At 33.0% G+C, this 15,017-nt stretch overlaps 1 protein-coding gene across 1 annotated transcript in view; it reads left to right on the top strand.

The window, feature by feature from the left end:
* Positions 1–13,557, top strand: part of SYCP1 (synaptonemal complex protein 1) — a 145,376-nt gene extending 131,819 nt beyond the window's left edge. The window contains exons 30-32 of the mRNA XM_029229102.1: positions 5,039–5,182; positions 12,863–12,952; positions 13,057–13,557. Of these exons, the coding sequence (XP_029084935.1) occupies positions 5,039–5,182; positions 12,863–12,952; positions 13,057–13,194 (372 nt within the window). The 3' untranslated portion in view covers positions 13,195–13,557. The remainder of the gene's footprint in view (positions 1–5,038; positions 5,183–12,862; positions 12,953–13,056) is intronic.
* Positions 13,558–15,017: the final 1,460 nt, after the last annotated feature.

Genomic DNA, 15,017 nt, shown 5'->3' with positions numbered 1-15,017 from the left:
CACAAGGCTTCCATTTTAGACACCGTCCTGGCTTGCCACTTGTACTACTGACCAACTGGCTATAAATTGGGGGTTCCCACAACCCCCTTCTCAGGTCTAATAATTTGCTAGAATGACTCACAGAACTCAGGAAATTACTTTACTTGCTATTACCAGTTTTTATAAAGGACACAATTTGGGAACAGCCAAATAGAAAAAATGCATAGGGCACAAAGTATGGGGAAAGGGGCACAGAAGCTTCCATGCCTCTCCGGCAGTGCTACCCTCCCAACACCTCCATGTGTCTACCAACCTGGAAGCTCTCTGAACCTCATTGTTTAGGGGTTTTATGGAGGTTTCATTACATGGCATGATTTGTTAAATCATCGGCCATTGGTGATTAACTCAGTCTTTAACCCATCTCCCCTCCTAGGAGTTCAGGGGGTGGGGTGAAAGGTTCCAAACTTCTAATCATGCCTTGGTCTTCCTGGCAACCAGCCACCGTCCTGAAGCTATCATCCTGAAGCACCCCCTACCACCAGTTATTTCATTAGCATAAACTCAGGTAAGTTGAAAGGACCTCATTATGAATAACAAAAAACTCTCCTAGCAACATCACTGGGGACAAAGACCAAATATTATACCAAAAGATGCCTCCTGTCAACCCTGTCACTCAGGAAATTACAAGGGTTTTAGAAGTTGTGTCAGGAACCAAGGACAAAGACCAAATATATATATATATATATATATTTCTTATTGTATCACACTGCCAATCATGTTTTAAAAAAAATTATTGTACCAATTTATTGTACCAAATTATTGTACATTCTGGCTACCAGTAAATGAGAGTTCTGATTGCTGCGCATCCTTGTCACCACATGGTATTTTTCATCTTTTTATTTTGGCTCTTCTGGTGGTGTGGTGACCTTTTTATTTCAAATGAAGTTTTATTTTGCAATTAATTTTAGATCTATGGAAAAGTTACAAACATAATACAGAGAATCCCTTTATATTCCTCACCCAGTTTTCACCATTGTTAACATCTTACATTACCATGTACATTTGTCAAAACTAAGCATCATTCATTGGTACATTACTATTAACTAGACTTCAGACTTGATTTGGATTTCACAGTTTTTCCGTTAATGTCCTCTTTCTCTTCCAGGATCCAACTCAGGGTACCATACTGTATTTAATTGTCATGTCTTCATCATAATTTTTAATGTAGACATTTATAGCTATAAAATTCTCTCTAAGCACTGATTTCACTGTATCCCATAAGTCTGTTGTATTTTCCTTTTCATTATCTCAAAGTACTTTCTAATTTCCCTTGTGATTTATTTTTTGACCCATTGGTTATTTAGGAATGCATTGTATTTCCAAATTTGTGATTTTGCTAAGTATCCATCTAGCTGGTTTATAGTGTTGTTCAAGTATTATATTTCCTTGCTGATCTTATGTCTGGTTGTTCTTTTCATTATTGAAAGTGGGGGTATGGAAGTCTCCTACTATTACTGTTGAATAATCTAATTTTCCCAGTTTTTGGTTCATGTGTTGGGGGCTATATTGTTAGCTGCATGTATACTTCATACCAATTATCTTTTCTTGATGGATTGATTCTTTTACCTTTATAAAATGTTCCTTTTGTCACTACTAATCTTTTTTTTAAGTATATTTTATCTGATATTAGCTCTTTTGTTTACCATTTGCATGGTATATCTTTTATCACCCTTTTACTGCCAACCTATTCATGTTATGGAATCTAAATTGTGTCTTTTGTGGACATCAAAATTGTGTCTTTTGTGGACATCATATAGTTGGATCATGCTTTTTTCCATCATTCATTCAGACAATCTCTGCATTTTGATTGGAATGTTTAATCGACTTACATTTAATGTAATTACTAATAATGTAGAACTTAGGTCCACCATTTTGTTCTTTGTTTTCTATATGTCTTATGTCTTTTTATTTCTGTACCTTTCCATTACTGTCTTATTTTGTGATAGATAGGTATTACCTAGTATACCACTTTAATCCTTTTGGTTTTTACTATACTTTTGGAATAATTTTCTTAGTGATTAACTGAAAAGTACAGTTAACACCTTAACTTAAATTTAGTTTGAATTAATGTCAGTGTAATTTCAATGGTATATAAAAACTTTGCCCCAATATATCTTTGTTCCCTCTTTCTCTTTTGTGCTATCATTGTCACATAAGTCACATATTTATACATTTTAAGCCCATCGATACAGTATTATTGCTTTATATATCTGTGTCTAAAATCAGATAGGAAAAACAGAGTTACAAACAAAAATATATTTATACTATCTTTTATGATTACCTATGCAGTGTCCTTTTCTGGTGCTCTTTATTTCTTCATATGAATTTGAGTCTTGTGTTCTTTCATTTCAGCCTGAAGGACTGCCTTTAGTATTTCTTGTGGGAAGGTCTGCTTGTGACAAATTCTCTCAATTTTTGTTTATCTAGGAATATCTTAATTTCTCCTTCATTTTTGAAGGACAGTTTTACTGGATATAGAATTATTTGGTAATGGTTCCTTTTAGCATTTGGATATGTCAATCTTTTATGGACTCCCTGGTTTCTGATGAGAAACCAGCCATTAATATTATTGAAGATACCTTGTATATGGTGAGTCCCTTGTCTCTTGCTACTTTCAAGTTTCTCTTTGTTTTTTGACATTTTGGTTATGATGTGTCTAGGTGTGGATCTCTTTGATTTTATCTTCCTTGGAGCTTGTTGAGCCTCTTGGATGTATAGATTAATGTTTACATCAAATTTGGGAGGTTTTCAGTCATTATTTTTTCAAATATTATTTCTGCCCTTTCTCTCTCTGCTCTCATTCTTTTTTTATTTTTATATTTATTTTTTTGGGGGCTGTGCCATGTGGCTTGCAGGATGTTAGTTCCCCAGCCAGGGATTGAACCCAAGCCACTTGCACTGGAAGCACAGAGTCCTAACCATTGGACCACCAGGGAATTCCCTCCGCTCTCATTCCCATTATGTGTATGTTGGTATGGTTGATGGTGCCCCACAAGTCTCTGAGGCTGTTTTCATTTTTCTTTTTTCTTCTTTCTGTTACTCAGATTGGATAGTATCAGTTGAACTATCTTCAGGTTCATGGATTCTTTCCTCTACCTGCTCAAATCTGAGGTTGAGCCTCTTTAGTGATTTTTCATTTCAGTTATTGTACTTTTCAACTCCAGAATTTCTATTTGGTTCTTTTAAAAATAATTTCTATCCATCTATTGATGTTCCATTTGGTTTGACGTTGTCTTTATACTTTCCTTTAGTTCTTTGGACATGGTTTTTCTTATCTCTTACTATAATAAGACTATAAGATTACTATAATATGTTCACTTTGAACATGTTTAAAATAGTTGGTTTAAAGTCTTTGTCTAGGAAGTCCAATAACTAGGTTTCCTTAGGGATAGTTTCTGTTGATTGCTTCCTCACACATGTATGGGCCATTATTTCTTATTTGCACAGCTTATAATTTTCTCTTGAAATCTGAACATTAAAAATAATGTAAGTGACAAATCTGGATATCACATTCTCCCTTCTCCTCAAGGTTTGTTGTTTCTGCTTGTTATAGTTTTTATTGTTTGTTTAGTGATTTTTCTAAATTAATTCTGTAAAGTTTGTATTCTTTGAGTGCCACTAAAGTCTCTACTGGTTAGCTTAATGTTCAGCTAATGTTTTAATAGAGATTTCCTTAAATACCTGGATCAATAAATTTCACAATCTTTGCCAAAGCACTATTAAGTTGGTGTTAAGGCATGCTTTCAACACTCAGCCAGACAGTAGAAAACTCTGCCTTAGCCTTCAGTTTCTGCTTTTGCAGACCTTCAAGATGAGCCACAGGTAAGAGCTTAGGGCCTTCTCATGTCTTTCCTGTGCTTACAGCCCTGTCTGTGAGCATGGCTTTCTGTACTTCCAGGAATATTTCAGAGTTTTTCAAAGCCCCTTATGGGCATCTTATTTCCTAGCTGTCCTTTTAAGGTTTTTGGTTAGTCTGTCATTCACCCAACTGTTAATCATTGCCTCAGGGAGCTGCAAAGTTAAAACACTTGTCTTTAATTATTTTTGACAAATATTATTCCCTACCCTACACACATCAAGGAGAAAGCTTTTTTTTTTTTTAACTGAGTGAGCTCTGAGTTGGATCAAATACCAACAGTCCTGTAAACGAAATCATCCAGAGAACCACTAGGCAGGTCAAATAATGACAACTTTTTGGGAATAAAACTTTGAAAGAGCTCCCAGTTCTGTTTTGCTGTGTCCAGTGGCTGCCAGGCTGGACCAGGAATGTGGGCTGTTACTTTTTAAGGGTACCACAGAGCTAGAGAGCAGGGGATGAGATGAGGAAAAGTTAAGATACTGCTAATTTTGCTCTTCTTACAGAAGTTCAGCCATTAACAACAACAAAAAACTCTCCAGGTTGTTGCAAGCTTTGTGTTAATTTCCATAGTTCTAAACAAGCTGATTCTGACCACCTTTACCAGCATTTTTGTTGCTTTGTGGAAGAGCATATTTTTGGAGCTCCTTATTCTGCCATTTTTGCTGATATCAGTGCCCTTACTTTTTAAAGATACTTTTTAAAAATTATAAAACTTACATATTACATATTACAGGGTAATATGGAATACTAAACATTGACTAATGGAATTACTTTGTCAACAAAACATAAGCAAACTTTTTGTCAAATAAATCAGTAAGTATTTCTATGGAGTGAGAAAAGATTTCAGGTCTTGGGTCTTAATCATTGTTAGAAAAATTAAAGTCTCTCTTAAGATTGTTGACTGCTGAAGCTGGAGTGCCTCTTTTCTCTCTCTTTCTCTGCCCCTCCCTCTCTTTCTCCTTCTCTCTCCCCCATGATTTTTTTCAAAAACTTCTGAATTAAATTCTTATCCAAAATTTCTACTTCATATACATGTCAATAATAATGGAGAGTTATTATTGATTGCTAAAACCTCAACTTGCGTTTATTAGTAATATGTTTTATTTGATGGGATAACGTATTGTTTTTCTTTTTGAATAGGCATATACTGTGAAGACACCAACGAAACTAAAAATTCAGCAAAGAGAAAACAAGAATGTACCCACTGAAGAAAGTAGTAAAAAGAGAAAAATGGTCTTTGATTTTGATATTAATTCAGATAGTTCAGAAACTACTGATCTTTTGGTAAACTTATTACAAATAATCAGCATTTATTATTTGTTTACATTATTATATTTCTATATTATTTCTTGATGTATATGTATAATATATATGCATAGTATCTATTATTGCAATACTGAAAAAAAGTAGAACTCTACTATAACACAGAACCCTCTACTTTTGCAGCATTTTAAAGAAATTCGGGTTAAAAAAATCGCCATAAACTTCAGAAAACAATGACATTTTGAAATACTTGATATAACATAGTTGTCATATGAGAGGACTAACCCTCTTGTTTTCCAGAAGAGTGTTATTTCTTTTCCTTTTTTTTTTTAAAAGAAAGGCTAGGTGAATATATTTAATCTTGCTGCAGCCAAATTTGTTATTCAAGACCCCTCTTGATTTTGCATATTATACATGTTCTTTTATTTTATACCACTTATTGGTTGAAATTTATATCAAGGTATTGGTTGAAAACTATTACATTTCTATGATTCTTAATGGGTTAATGTGTTAAAGATGACATGTTTAAGGAGGATAGTTCCCCTAGCAGTTTGTATCACCAGTTACTCCCTACTGTGAGTATATTAACACATATCAGTATTTTCTTAAGGCATAATAATGTTTTATTGAGAATAATTAAACTTATTTGATTTAAAATCAGATAAACCTTATTACACGAAATGGAGCAATTTACCAAAGATTCTTAATTACAAAATTCCAGCTAAAGTCATTTGTTTCATTATTCCAACTCATAGCTATGAGATCCTTCAAGCTTTTATACTGTTTTGGGATCCTCTACTTTCATTTGTTCTGGAATAATGAGTAGCTGAAGTCTTAAAATTGTAATTATTGAAGTTAACTTATAGAAAATCCCTACTCTAGTATCTCTTTATTTTGTAGATAATGATTAGCATTTTAATGATTAAAATGTGAACCAGGCACTATTGTAAAGACTTTACACAGATTACTTCAGTTATTTCTTGAAACAATCTCATGCTTTAGAAGTAGAGACAGGGTTGTTATTCTCATTTTACAGATGAGGAAACTGAGTCACACTGTTATGTTGCCTAAGGTCACATAACTAGTAAGGCATGGAGCCAAAATTTGAACACCAACAGTCTAGCTCCATAGCCTATGTATGTCATTGTACATAATAACTGCCAGTTCAAACTGAAGTCCAGATATTAAAAGAATGTAATGAAAATTATTAGAAAGAGCATGAGCTATGGAATTAGATATTCCAGGACTAGAATTCATACCGTTTTTCTAGTAGTGTGAATTTAGGCTAGTTTCTTAGCTTATCTGAGATTCAGAATGATTCATGATTTCATTTTTAAAAGGAGCATCACAACTTTGTAACACAATAAACATACTACAGTATTTTATTTATTTTTATTTTATTTATTACAGTTTAAACTAGTCTAAAGATATTTCATAGTGGGCTTTATTTGTTATAATTATCACTTGAAGTTAGTTATTTTTGTAATTTTCTTAGCTGTTGCATTTAAATTTTGGTGAACATTCAAATTATTATAAAAAGTAAGATTTAAAAATGTATTGTCTAGAATGACCTTAGAGAAGATAGTGGAGTAGGAAGTGCCAGGAACCCATTTCTCCACCTAGACAACAATGGTACTTGTAGAAACTGTCTGAAGTAATTTATTTTGGAACTCTAAAGACTATTTGAATGCTTGCAACTTCCAGAGGGAAACTTGGCTGGTAAGTTATGGTTAATTTTGGTCAATTTCAGCCTTAAAAGTGGTAATGGCTACCTATCACTCAACCTATAACCATGTGGTAGGGCCATGCTCATGTCTTGCTGGAACCAGGGTGAACAATAAGGACCTTGTCCTCCGAAGATCAAGGTTCAGTGTTCTGACTGCTGATTCTGATCGCTGAGGTACAGGTACAGAGTCTGGCTGCCATTGTTTCGAACCTCACTGGCTGAAGTGTCTTCCAGAAGATTTGTCTTCCAGAAGAACAAACTGCACTTTTATCTCTCTCTTTTTTTCCCTCTTTGGAGAGCCAGATGTTCAAGCATTAGAACATTCAAAATCAATCACATTTACAGGGCATTTAGAAAGCCATGCCCAGGGAAAGACACAGGCTCAGAAAAAAAACCAGGAAGATCTCAAATTTTCACCACAGACTTATCCAATGCACAGAGACATTTTTAATAGTAAAACAAAAAGCAAAACAAATCTAAATAAATAAACAGTAAACCCTGGGGAAGGGGAAGAATCTAATTTGCAGATGTATCAAATTATAAGATTAAAATGGCTAGTTTTCAGCAACAACAACCACAAAATCACAAGGCATATGAAGAAAAGGAAAGTATAGCCTATCAAAGGAACAAAACAAATCAACAGAAAATGTCCAGAGGAAGCTCAGATATTGGACTTACTAGACAAAGACTTTAAAAACAACCATCTTAAAGATGTTCAAAGAGCTAAAGGAAGACATAGACAAAAACAGAAAAATGTATGAATAAAATGAGAATAGCAATAAAGAGATAGAAATTATAAAAGGAACCAAGAAGAAATCTTGGAATTGACAGTACAGTAATTGAAATGAAAAGTGTATTAGAGGGATTCAAAAGCAGATATAAGTAAGCAAAAGAAAGAATTGGTAAACTTGAAGATAGGACAATAAACTATTGAGTATAAGCACAGAAAAAAAGGAATGAAGAAAAGTGAACAGAGCCTCAGAAACTTGTGGGACACCATCAAAAAATCAATATATGAATTGTGGGAGTCCCAGAAAGAGAAGAGAGAAAGGGGAAGAAAGAATGTTTGAAGAAATGGCTGAAAACTTTTCAGATTTTGATGAAGTAAATGAATCTACAAATCCAAGAACCTCAATGAATTCTAAGTGGATAGATTCAAATAGACTCACATCAAAACACATTATAATCAAACTGTTGAAAGACAGAGAGAATCTTTTTTTTTAATACATAATATATTTGTTCCCCTGTGCTATACAGTAGGTTCTTGTTGGTTATCCTTTTTAAGTATAGCAGTATGTACATGTCAATAGGAAACTCCCTAACTATCCCTTCCCTCCATCCTTCCCCACCTGATAAACATAAGTTCATTCAAAAGACAGAGAGAATCTTGAAAGCAGCAAGAGAGAATCAACTCATCATATATGTTACCCTCAATAAGATTATCAGCTGATTTCTCATTAGAAACCTTGGAACCAGAAGTCAGTAGGTTTACATATTCAAAGTGCTGAAAGACAAACATTGTCAGCTAAGCATTTGCTATCTAGCAAAACTGTCCTTCAAAAATGTAGTGAAATTAAGACATTCCCAGATAAACAAAAGCTGAGGGAGTTGTCACTAGACCTTCTCTTCAAGAAATGCTGAGGGGAGTTGTTCAGGTTGAAATGAAGTATGCTAGACAAAGAAATAAGAGATCTCTGATAAAGTTAAATACATTGGAAATTATAAAAGCTGAAATGATTGTAATGTTGGTTTCTAACTTCACTTTTTATCCTCTACATAATTTAAAAGACAAATGCTTAATTAATCTATGTTGTTGGGCACACAATATATAAAGATGTAATTTTTGACATCAGTAACAGAAGGAGAATGGAGCTGTATAAGAGCAGTTTGTGTAGGCTATTGAAGTGAAGTTGGTATAAATTCAAATTAGTTACTGTAATGTTTGGTCATTAAATGTAATCCCCATGGTAAACACAAAAATTATCTATAGAGTACACACAAAAGGAAATGGGAAGGGAATCAAAACATTTTACTACCATCACCTAAACACAAGAGAAGAGAGTAATGGAGGAAATGAGTGACCAAAAACAAACAAACAAAACACCTATAAAGCATATAGAAAATGAATATCAAAAAAGGCAAAAGTTAGTCTCTCCTTATCAGTAGTTACTTAAATGTAAACAGATTATACACTCTAGTAAACAAAAAGAAACTCATGTTAGCTTTAAATTGGTTAAATGTGAAACGATGGAAAAAGATGTGCAAATAGTAACCAAAAAGGAGGTGGGATGGCTATACTAATATCTGACAAAATAGACTTTAAATCAAAAAGTACAAGAAACAAATAAGGACATTATATATTAATAAAAGATTCAATACAGTGGGAAATTATGAGAGTTTTAATCATTTACACATCTAATAACAAACCCTTAAAATATATGAAGTAAAGTTAATGCAAAGAGATGAAGTTAGAAATCAATAAGAGAAGGAAAATTAGAAAATTCACAAACTTGTGGAAATTAACACACTTCTAACCAACCAATGGATCAGAGAAGAAATCACAAGGGAAATTTGACTTAGAGATGTATGAAAATGAAAAACACAATACACCAAAACTTAACGTAAGACAGATAAAACAGTGCTCTAAGGGAAATGTAATAGCTGTAAATTCCTACATTGAAAAAGAAAGAAATCAATAAACTAACTTTATACCTTAAGGAACTAGAAAAAGAAGATCAAACTAAACCCAAAGCTGACAGAGGAAGGAAATAATAAGGTTAGAGTGGAGATAAACAAATTAGAGAAAAGGAAACAGCAGAAAATCAATGAAGCCAAAATTTGTTTCTTTGAAAAGATCAATTAAATTGACAAACCTTTAGCTAGACTGAGAAAAGCAAATACCTAAAGTCAGAAATATAATTGGAGATGTTATTACCAACAGTTTAGAGATAGATAATACTGTGAATAATTATATGACAACAAATTAGACAACCTAGAAGAAATATACAAATAGAAAAACTACTTGAAATACACAAATTACCTAAATCTGCTCAAGAAGAAACAGAAAACCTTATCAGAGCTGAGTTAGTAATCCAAAACTCCCAACAAAGAAAAGTCCTCGACCAGATAGCTTTATCGATGGATTCTACCAAATATTTAAAGACTTAACACCAATCCTTCTCAAAGTCTTCCAGAAAATTGAAGGGAGAACACTTTGTAGCTCATTCAATAAGGCCAGCATTACCTTGATACCAAAGCCAGATGAAGACATCACAAGAAAGGAAAATTGTAGACCATTATTCTTTCTGAACGTAGATGCAAAAATCCTCAACAAAATATTAGCAAATCAAATCCAGCAGCATAGTAAATGGATCATTTACCATGACCAATGAGACTTATCCAAGAAATGCCAGAGTGGTTCAATATAAGAAAATCAATATAATACACCACATTAATAGAACGAAGGAAAAAAAATTGCAAATGATCGTCTCAATTGACATTATAAAAATTCATAAAGCTAGGACAGAGGGAAAATTCCTCAACATGATAAAGGGTATGAGTGAAAACCAAAGCTAACATCATACTCAATGGTGAAAGACTGGAAAGCTTTCCCCCTAAGATTAAGAATAAAACAAGGATGCCAATGTTAGTCAGCATTGTACTGGAAGTTCTAGCCATGGCTTTTAACTATTAGACAAATACAAAAAACAAAAATAAAAGGCATGCAAATGTAAAAAAGAGGTAAAACTGCCTCTAATTTGCAGGTGACATGATCATATCTATACATGGAAAATCACAAAGCCTAAACAAGAAAGCTTCTAGACCTAATAGGTAAATTCAGCAATGTTGAAAGGTATAAGATCAACATATGAAAATCAGTTATGTTTCTATACACCAACAATGAACAAAAAGGAAATTACGAAAACAATTTTATTTACTATACCATTAAAAATAATTAAATACTTAAGAACAAATCTAGCCAAGAAAGTAAAATACTCATACACTGAAAATTACAAAACATTGCTGAAAGACTTAAAAATAAAGAAAAAAATTCTGTGTTCATGGATAGGAAGACTTAACATTGTTAAGATGTCAATACTACCAAAAGCAGTGTACATATTTAACATGTTCCCTATTAAATTTCCAACAGCTTTTTTGGCAGAAATGGAAAATTCGATACATTTATACAGATTTGCAAGGGGCCCCAGATAGCTAAAGCAATCTTGAAAAAGAAAGACAACATTGGAGGACTCACAGTTCTTGACTTTGAAACTTATTACAAAGCTAGTAATTGAAATAGTATAGTACCGGCATAAAGACAAATATATACACAGATGTAATAAAAAACAGAGCCCAGAAATAAATCTTCACATATATAATCAATTGAGTTTTGACAAGAGTGCCAAGATCATTCAGTGGGGAAAGGACAGTTTTTTCAACAAATGGTACTAGGAAAACTGGATGTCCACATGCAAGAAAATGAAGTTGGACTCTTACCTTACACCATATACAAAAACTGACTCAGAATGAATCAAAGACCTAATCGTAAGGACTAAAACTATGAAACTATTAGAAGAACATTGGGAAAATCTTCATGACATTGAATGGCAAGGACTTCATGGATATCATGACACCAAAGCACAGGCAAAAAAGAGAGAAAAATAGGTAAATTGGACTTCATCAAAATTAAGGACTTAAATGCATCAAAGGACTCTATTAAGAAAGTGAAAAGGTTAAAGATTGGGAGAAAATATTTGCAAATCATATATCTGACAAGAGATTAATATCCAGAATACATAAGGAACTCCCGTAACTCAATGACAAAAAACAAGCCAGTTGAAAAATGGGCAAAGGACTTGACCAGACATTTCTCCAAAGGAGATATACAAGTGCCAATAAGCACATAAAAGATGAATGCAACAGAGTTATGAGGACAGACAAGTTTTTGTTGTTTTAAATTAGGTTAATTTATTCTTTTTATATAGGCAGCCATTAGTGAACATACAGTTACCATACAGTAAGCAAAATTTTAATGATAGTTTACGATATGATTTTTAAGATAATTTATCTTTTCTAAGTTGGTCAGTTGGTGCATACTGATTTGAGTGTATCTGAAAGGTCAGCTCTTTGTGACTAAGTGAATTCTGCTGAAATCTTAGAATTCATGAAAATGGCTGAATATTTTCATCCATGAAGCTTCTGAAATTTGTGTTAAGTGTGACTTTAATGAGCAGGGAAAGATAATGTGAACTGATTGCTTACCTGACTAAATTTATGTAGCATATTCATTAAGGAAATGGATTCTGGAGCCAGCCTACCTGGATTTGAATCCTGGCTCCACCTCTTACTAGCTGTATAGTCTTGGGCAAGTTACTTAATATTTGTGTGTCTCAGTTCTTCACCTTTAAAATGAGGATAATAATAGTATTTGTGTGTCATAAAAATGTTGTGAGGATTAAAACTAATTAAAATATGCAAAGTGCTTAAAGTAGTGCCTGACATAAAGAAAATACTGAATAAGTGTTAGCTATTATTATTTGGGAAAATATTCATAAATTGATAATTGACAACATTTATAATTTTTATAGGATTATGAATGCTTATTATAAGGCCTAAGTGTATTTAAATAAGTAGGTTGGGAGAAGGGGTGGGGAAAGTGATAGTATGAAGACTCTGAAACAGAAATAGAAATCAGTAGAAAAACACTATTCATACACATCTTGTATTCCACATAACCTTTTAGGTATATAGTTAATAGAATCAAAATCTAGGTCCTTGTTTGACAGATTGAAGATTTATTTTGTCATTGTCTTTTTTATTTTTTTCCTCTTCTTTTCCTTTCCCCTCTCTCCTCTTTTATTCTCCCTCCTTGTACTCCTCCATCTCCTTCTCATATGTGGGATGTAGACAAAAATTTAATAATATAATATTAATGGTGGCAGCCTCCAAATTATATTTTTATATTTCTCTTTAAGAGCATGGTTTCAGAGGAAGAGACATTGAAAAAACTATACAAGAAGAAGAATCCACCAATTTCTCAATTTTGTGTCAGAACACCAAAAAAGGTAGTTTTAAAATTTTATTTCAGAAAGCAAATTTCAAAAGCTGGATTTAATTCTTTTTTTTTTTTTAGTTAAACATATTATGATTTTATTTATTTTCTATTCAGACTCCTTCATCTCTAACAACCACTGGATGTACGCGGAAGCTTGGAGCTATGAGGAAAATGCAGGAGGACCCTTGGGCTATAATTGCTAAAATGGATAGGAAACAAAAACTAAAGGAAGCAGAAAAGCTATTTGTTTAATTTCAGAAAATCAGTGTGATTAAGGAGCCTAAATAACAGCAAATTTATAGTTAATTTTTTTATTCTTATTTTCTACAGAGCCAAACATTTTCTGATATTGAGACTTTTTTGATATTTTCATAAATAATTTGTTTCTTTATATTTTAATATTTTGGCCTAAATGGGAGATAACCACATGTTACTTAAAAACTTGTAATTCTATTCAGATAATTAGATGATTATATTTTGGTCTTACCTTTTCCTGTATTCATGAAAGCTGTTTTGGCTAAGTTTTCACACCTGTAAAGTTGTCCGTTGAACACTAGGAACACATTACTGAGATTTACTATTTATTCTTTACTATTAAAATATTTTAGATGCAAATACTTCTCATTGATTCTGTGAGGTCATCTGAACAGCTAATTATTATAATTTTGCTAATATTATTTATTTTTAAAATCTTGAGGACATTTAAGTTTCACGGTTCTGAAGCAGCTTTGATTTATCTATTTATAAAATTGACAAATGGCTTTAAGTTGTGGGAAAAAAGGCTCCACCAGTATGACTACCTAAAATACTTCATTTATTCAACATTCATTCGGCAAATATTTATTGAATATCTGCTAAGAATTAAGCACAGTTCTAGATACTGGGGATATAAGAATGAATGAAACAAAAATAAGCCCTCTCTTCTTCTAGAGCTTACATTTTAATGGGGAAAATAGACAATAAATAAACTATATAAGCAAAACACATAGTATATTAGTTAATGATAATTGCTAAGGAGAAATAAAACAGGTAAGAGTATTAGGGAGTATTGAAGAGGGTTGAAATTTTATGTAGAGTGGCCCTCAGTGCAATGACATTTGAAGATCTGATGAATAACTAGTAAGCCTGTGGCTATCTTGAGGAGAACATTCCTGATAAAAGGAACAAAAAGTATAAAGGCCCAGAGGTGGAGGTGTGCTTAGTGTATCTGGGAAACAGCAAGGAGGCCAGTGTGGGTAGAGGATAATGAGCAAAAGAAGAGTATAAGGAGAAAAGGCCTGGTATTTAACAGGATAGGGAGTTTGGGTGGGCAGATTATGTAATGCTTATAGGCTACTGTAAGAACTTTGGCTTTTACTCTGAATAAGATGTGAAATTAGCAGATATTTCTGAGCAAAGAAAACTGTGATCTGACTCATGTTTTAAAATAAGGATCTTTCTGACTGCTATACTGAGAACAGATTTTGAAAAGAGGACAAAAGGTTAAAACAGGAAAACAGGTTATTTTAATAATACATATGAGAGATGGTAGTGGCGTGAACAAAGCTGAGAGCAGTAGAGGAGTAAAGAGGTCAACTTCTGGATCTATTTTTAAGATTAGATGTGGGATGTGATAAAAAAAAAAAAGAAAAGGCCAAGGATAATGTCAATATTTTTGGCCTGAGCAATGTAATTTTGGACATATTAGGTCTAAAATGTATATTAGACATCCAAACAGAGATGGTAAGTAGGCTTAGAGACAGATCCAGGAGAGTGATATAAATTTGGGAGTCAACAGCATATTTAAAGCTATCAGAGTGGTTGAGAACATGTACAATTTTGAGAGTGACTGTACCTAGAAAAGAGAAGAGATCAGAGATGAGAAGGAACCATAAAAGATTTAGCAAGGGTAATACTGAAGTCTAGCAAGAAGGTATTTCAAAGAAGAAGGGAGTGATAAATTGTGTTAAATACTGCTCAGAGATAAAATTGATTAATGTGTTATTAATGGGGAGGTCTTTGGTGATCTTAACAATGGCAGTTTCAGTGAAGTGGAGTTCGATTGGAGGGGGTGGTTAAGGAAAGAATGGAAGGAA

This window comes from Monodon monoceros, unplaced genomic scaffold (assembly GCF_005190385.1).
Source record: "Monodon monoceros isolate NGI ecotype Baffin Bay Population unplaced genomic scaffold, NGI_Narwhal_1 Super_Scaffold_18, whole genome shotgun sequence".
Classification (NCBI taxonomy): Eukaryota; Metazoa; Chordata; class Mammalia; order Artiodactyla; family Monodontidae; genus Monodon; species Monodon monoceros.
Note: the sequence above shows the minus strand (reverse complement) of the source record. Positions and strands in the feature narration are given on the sequence as shown.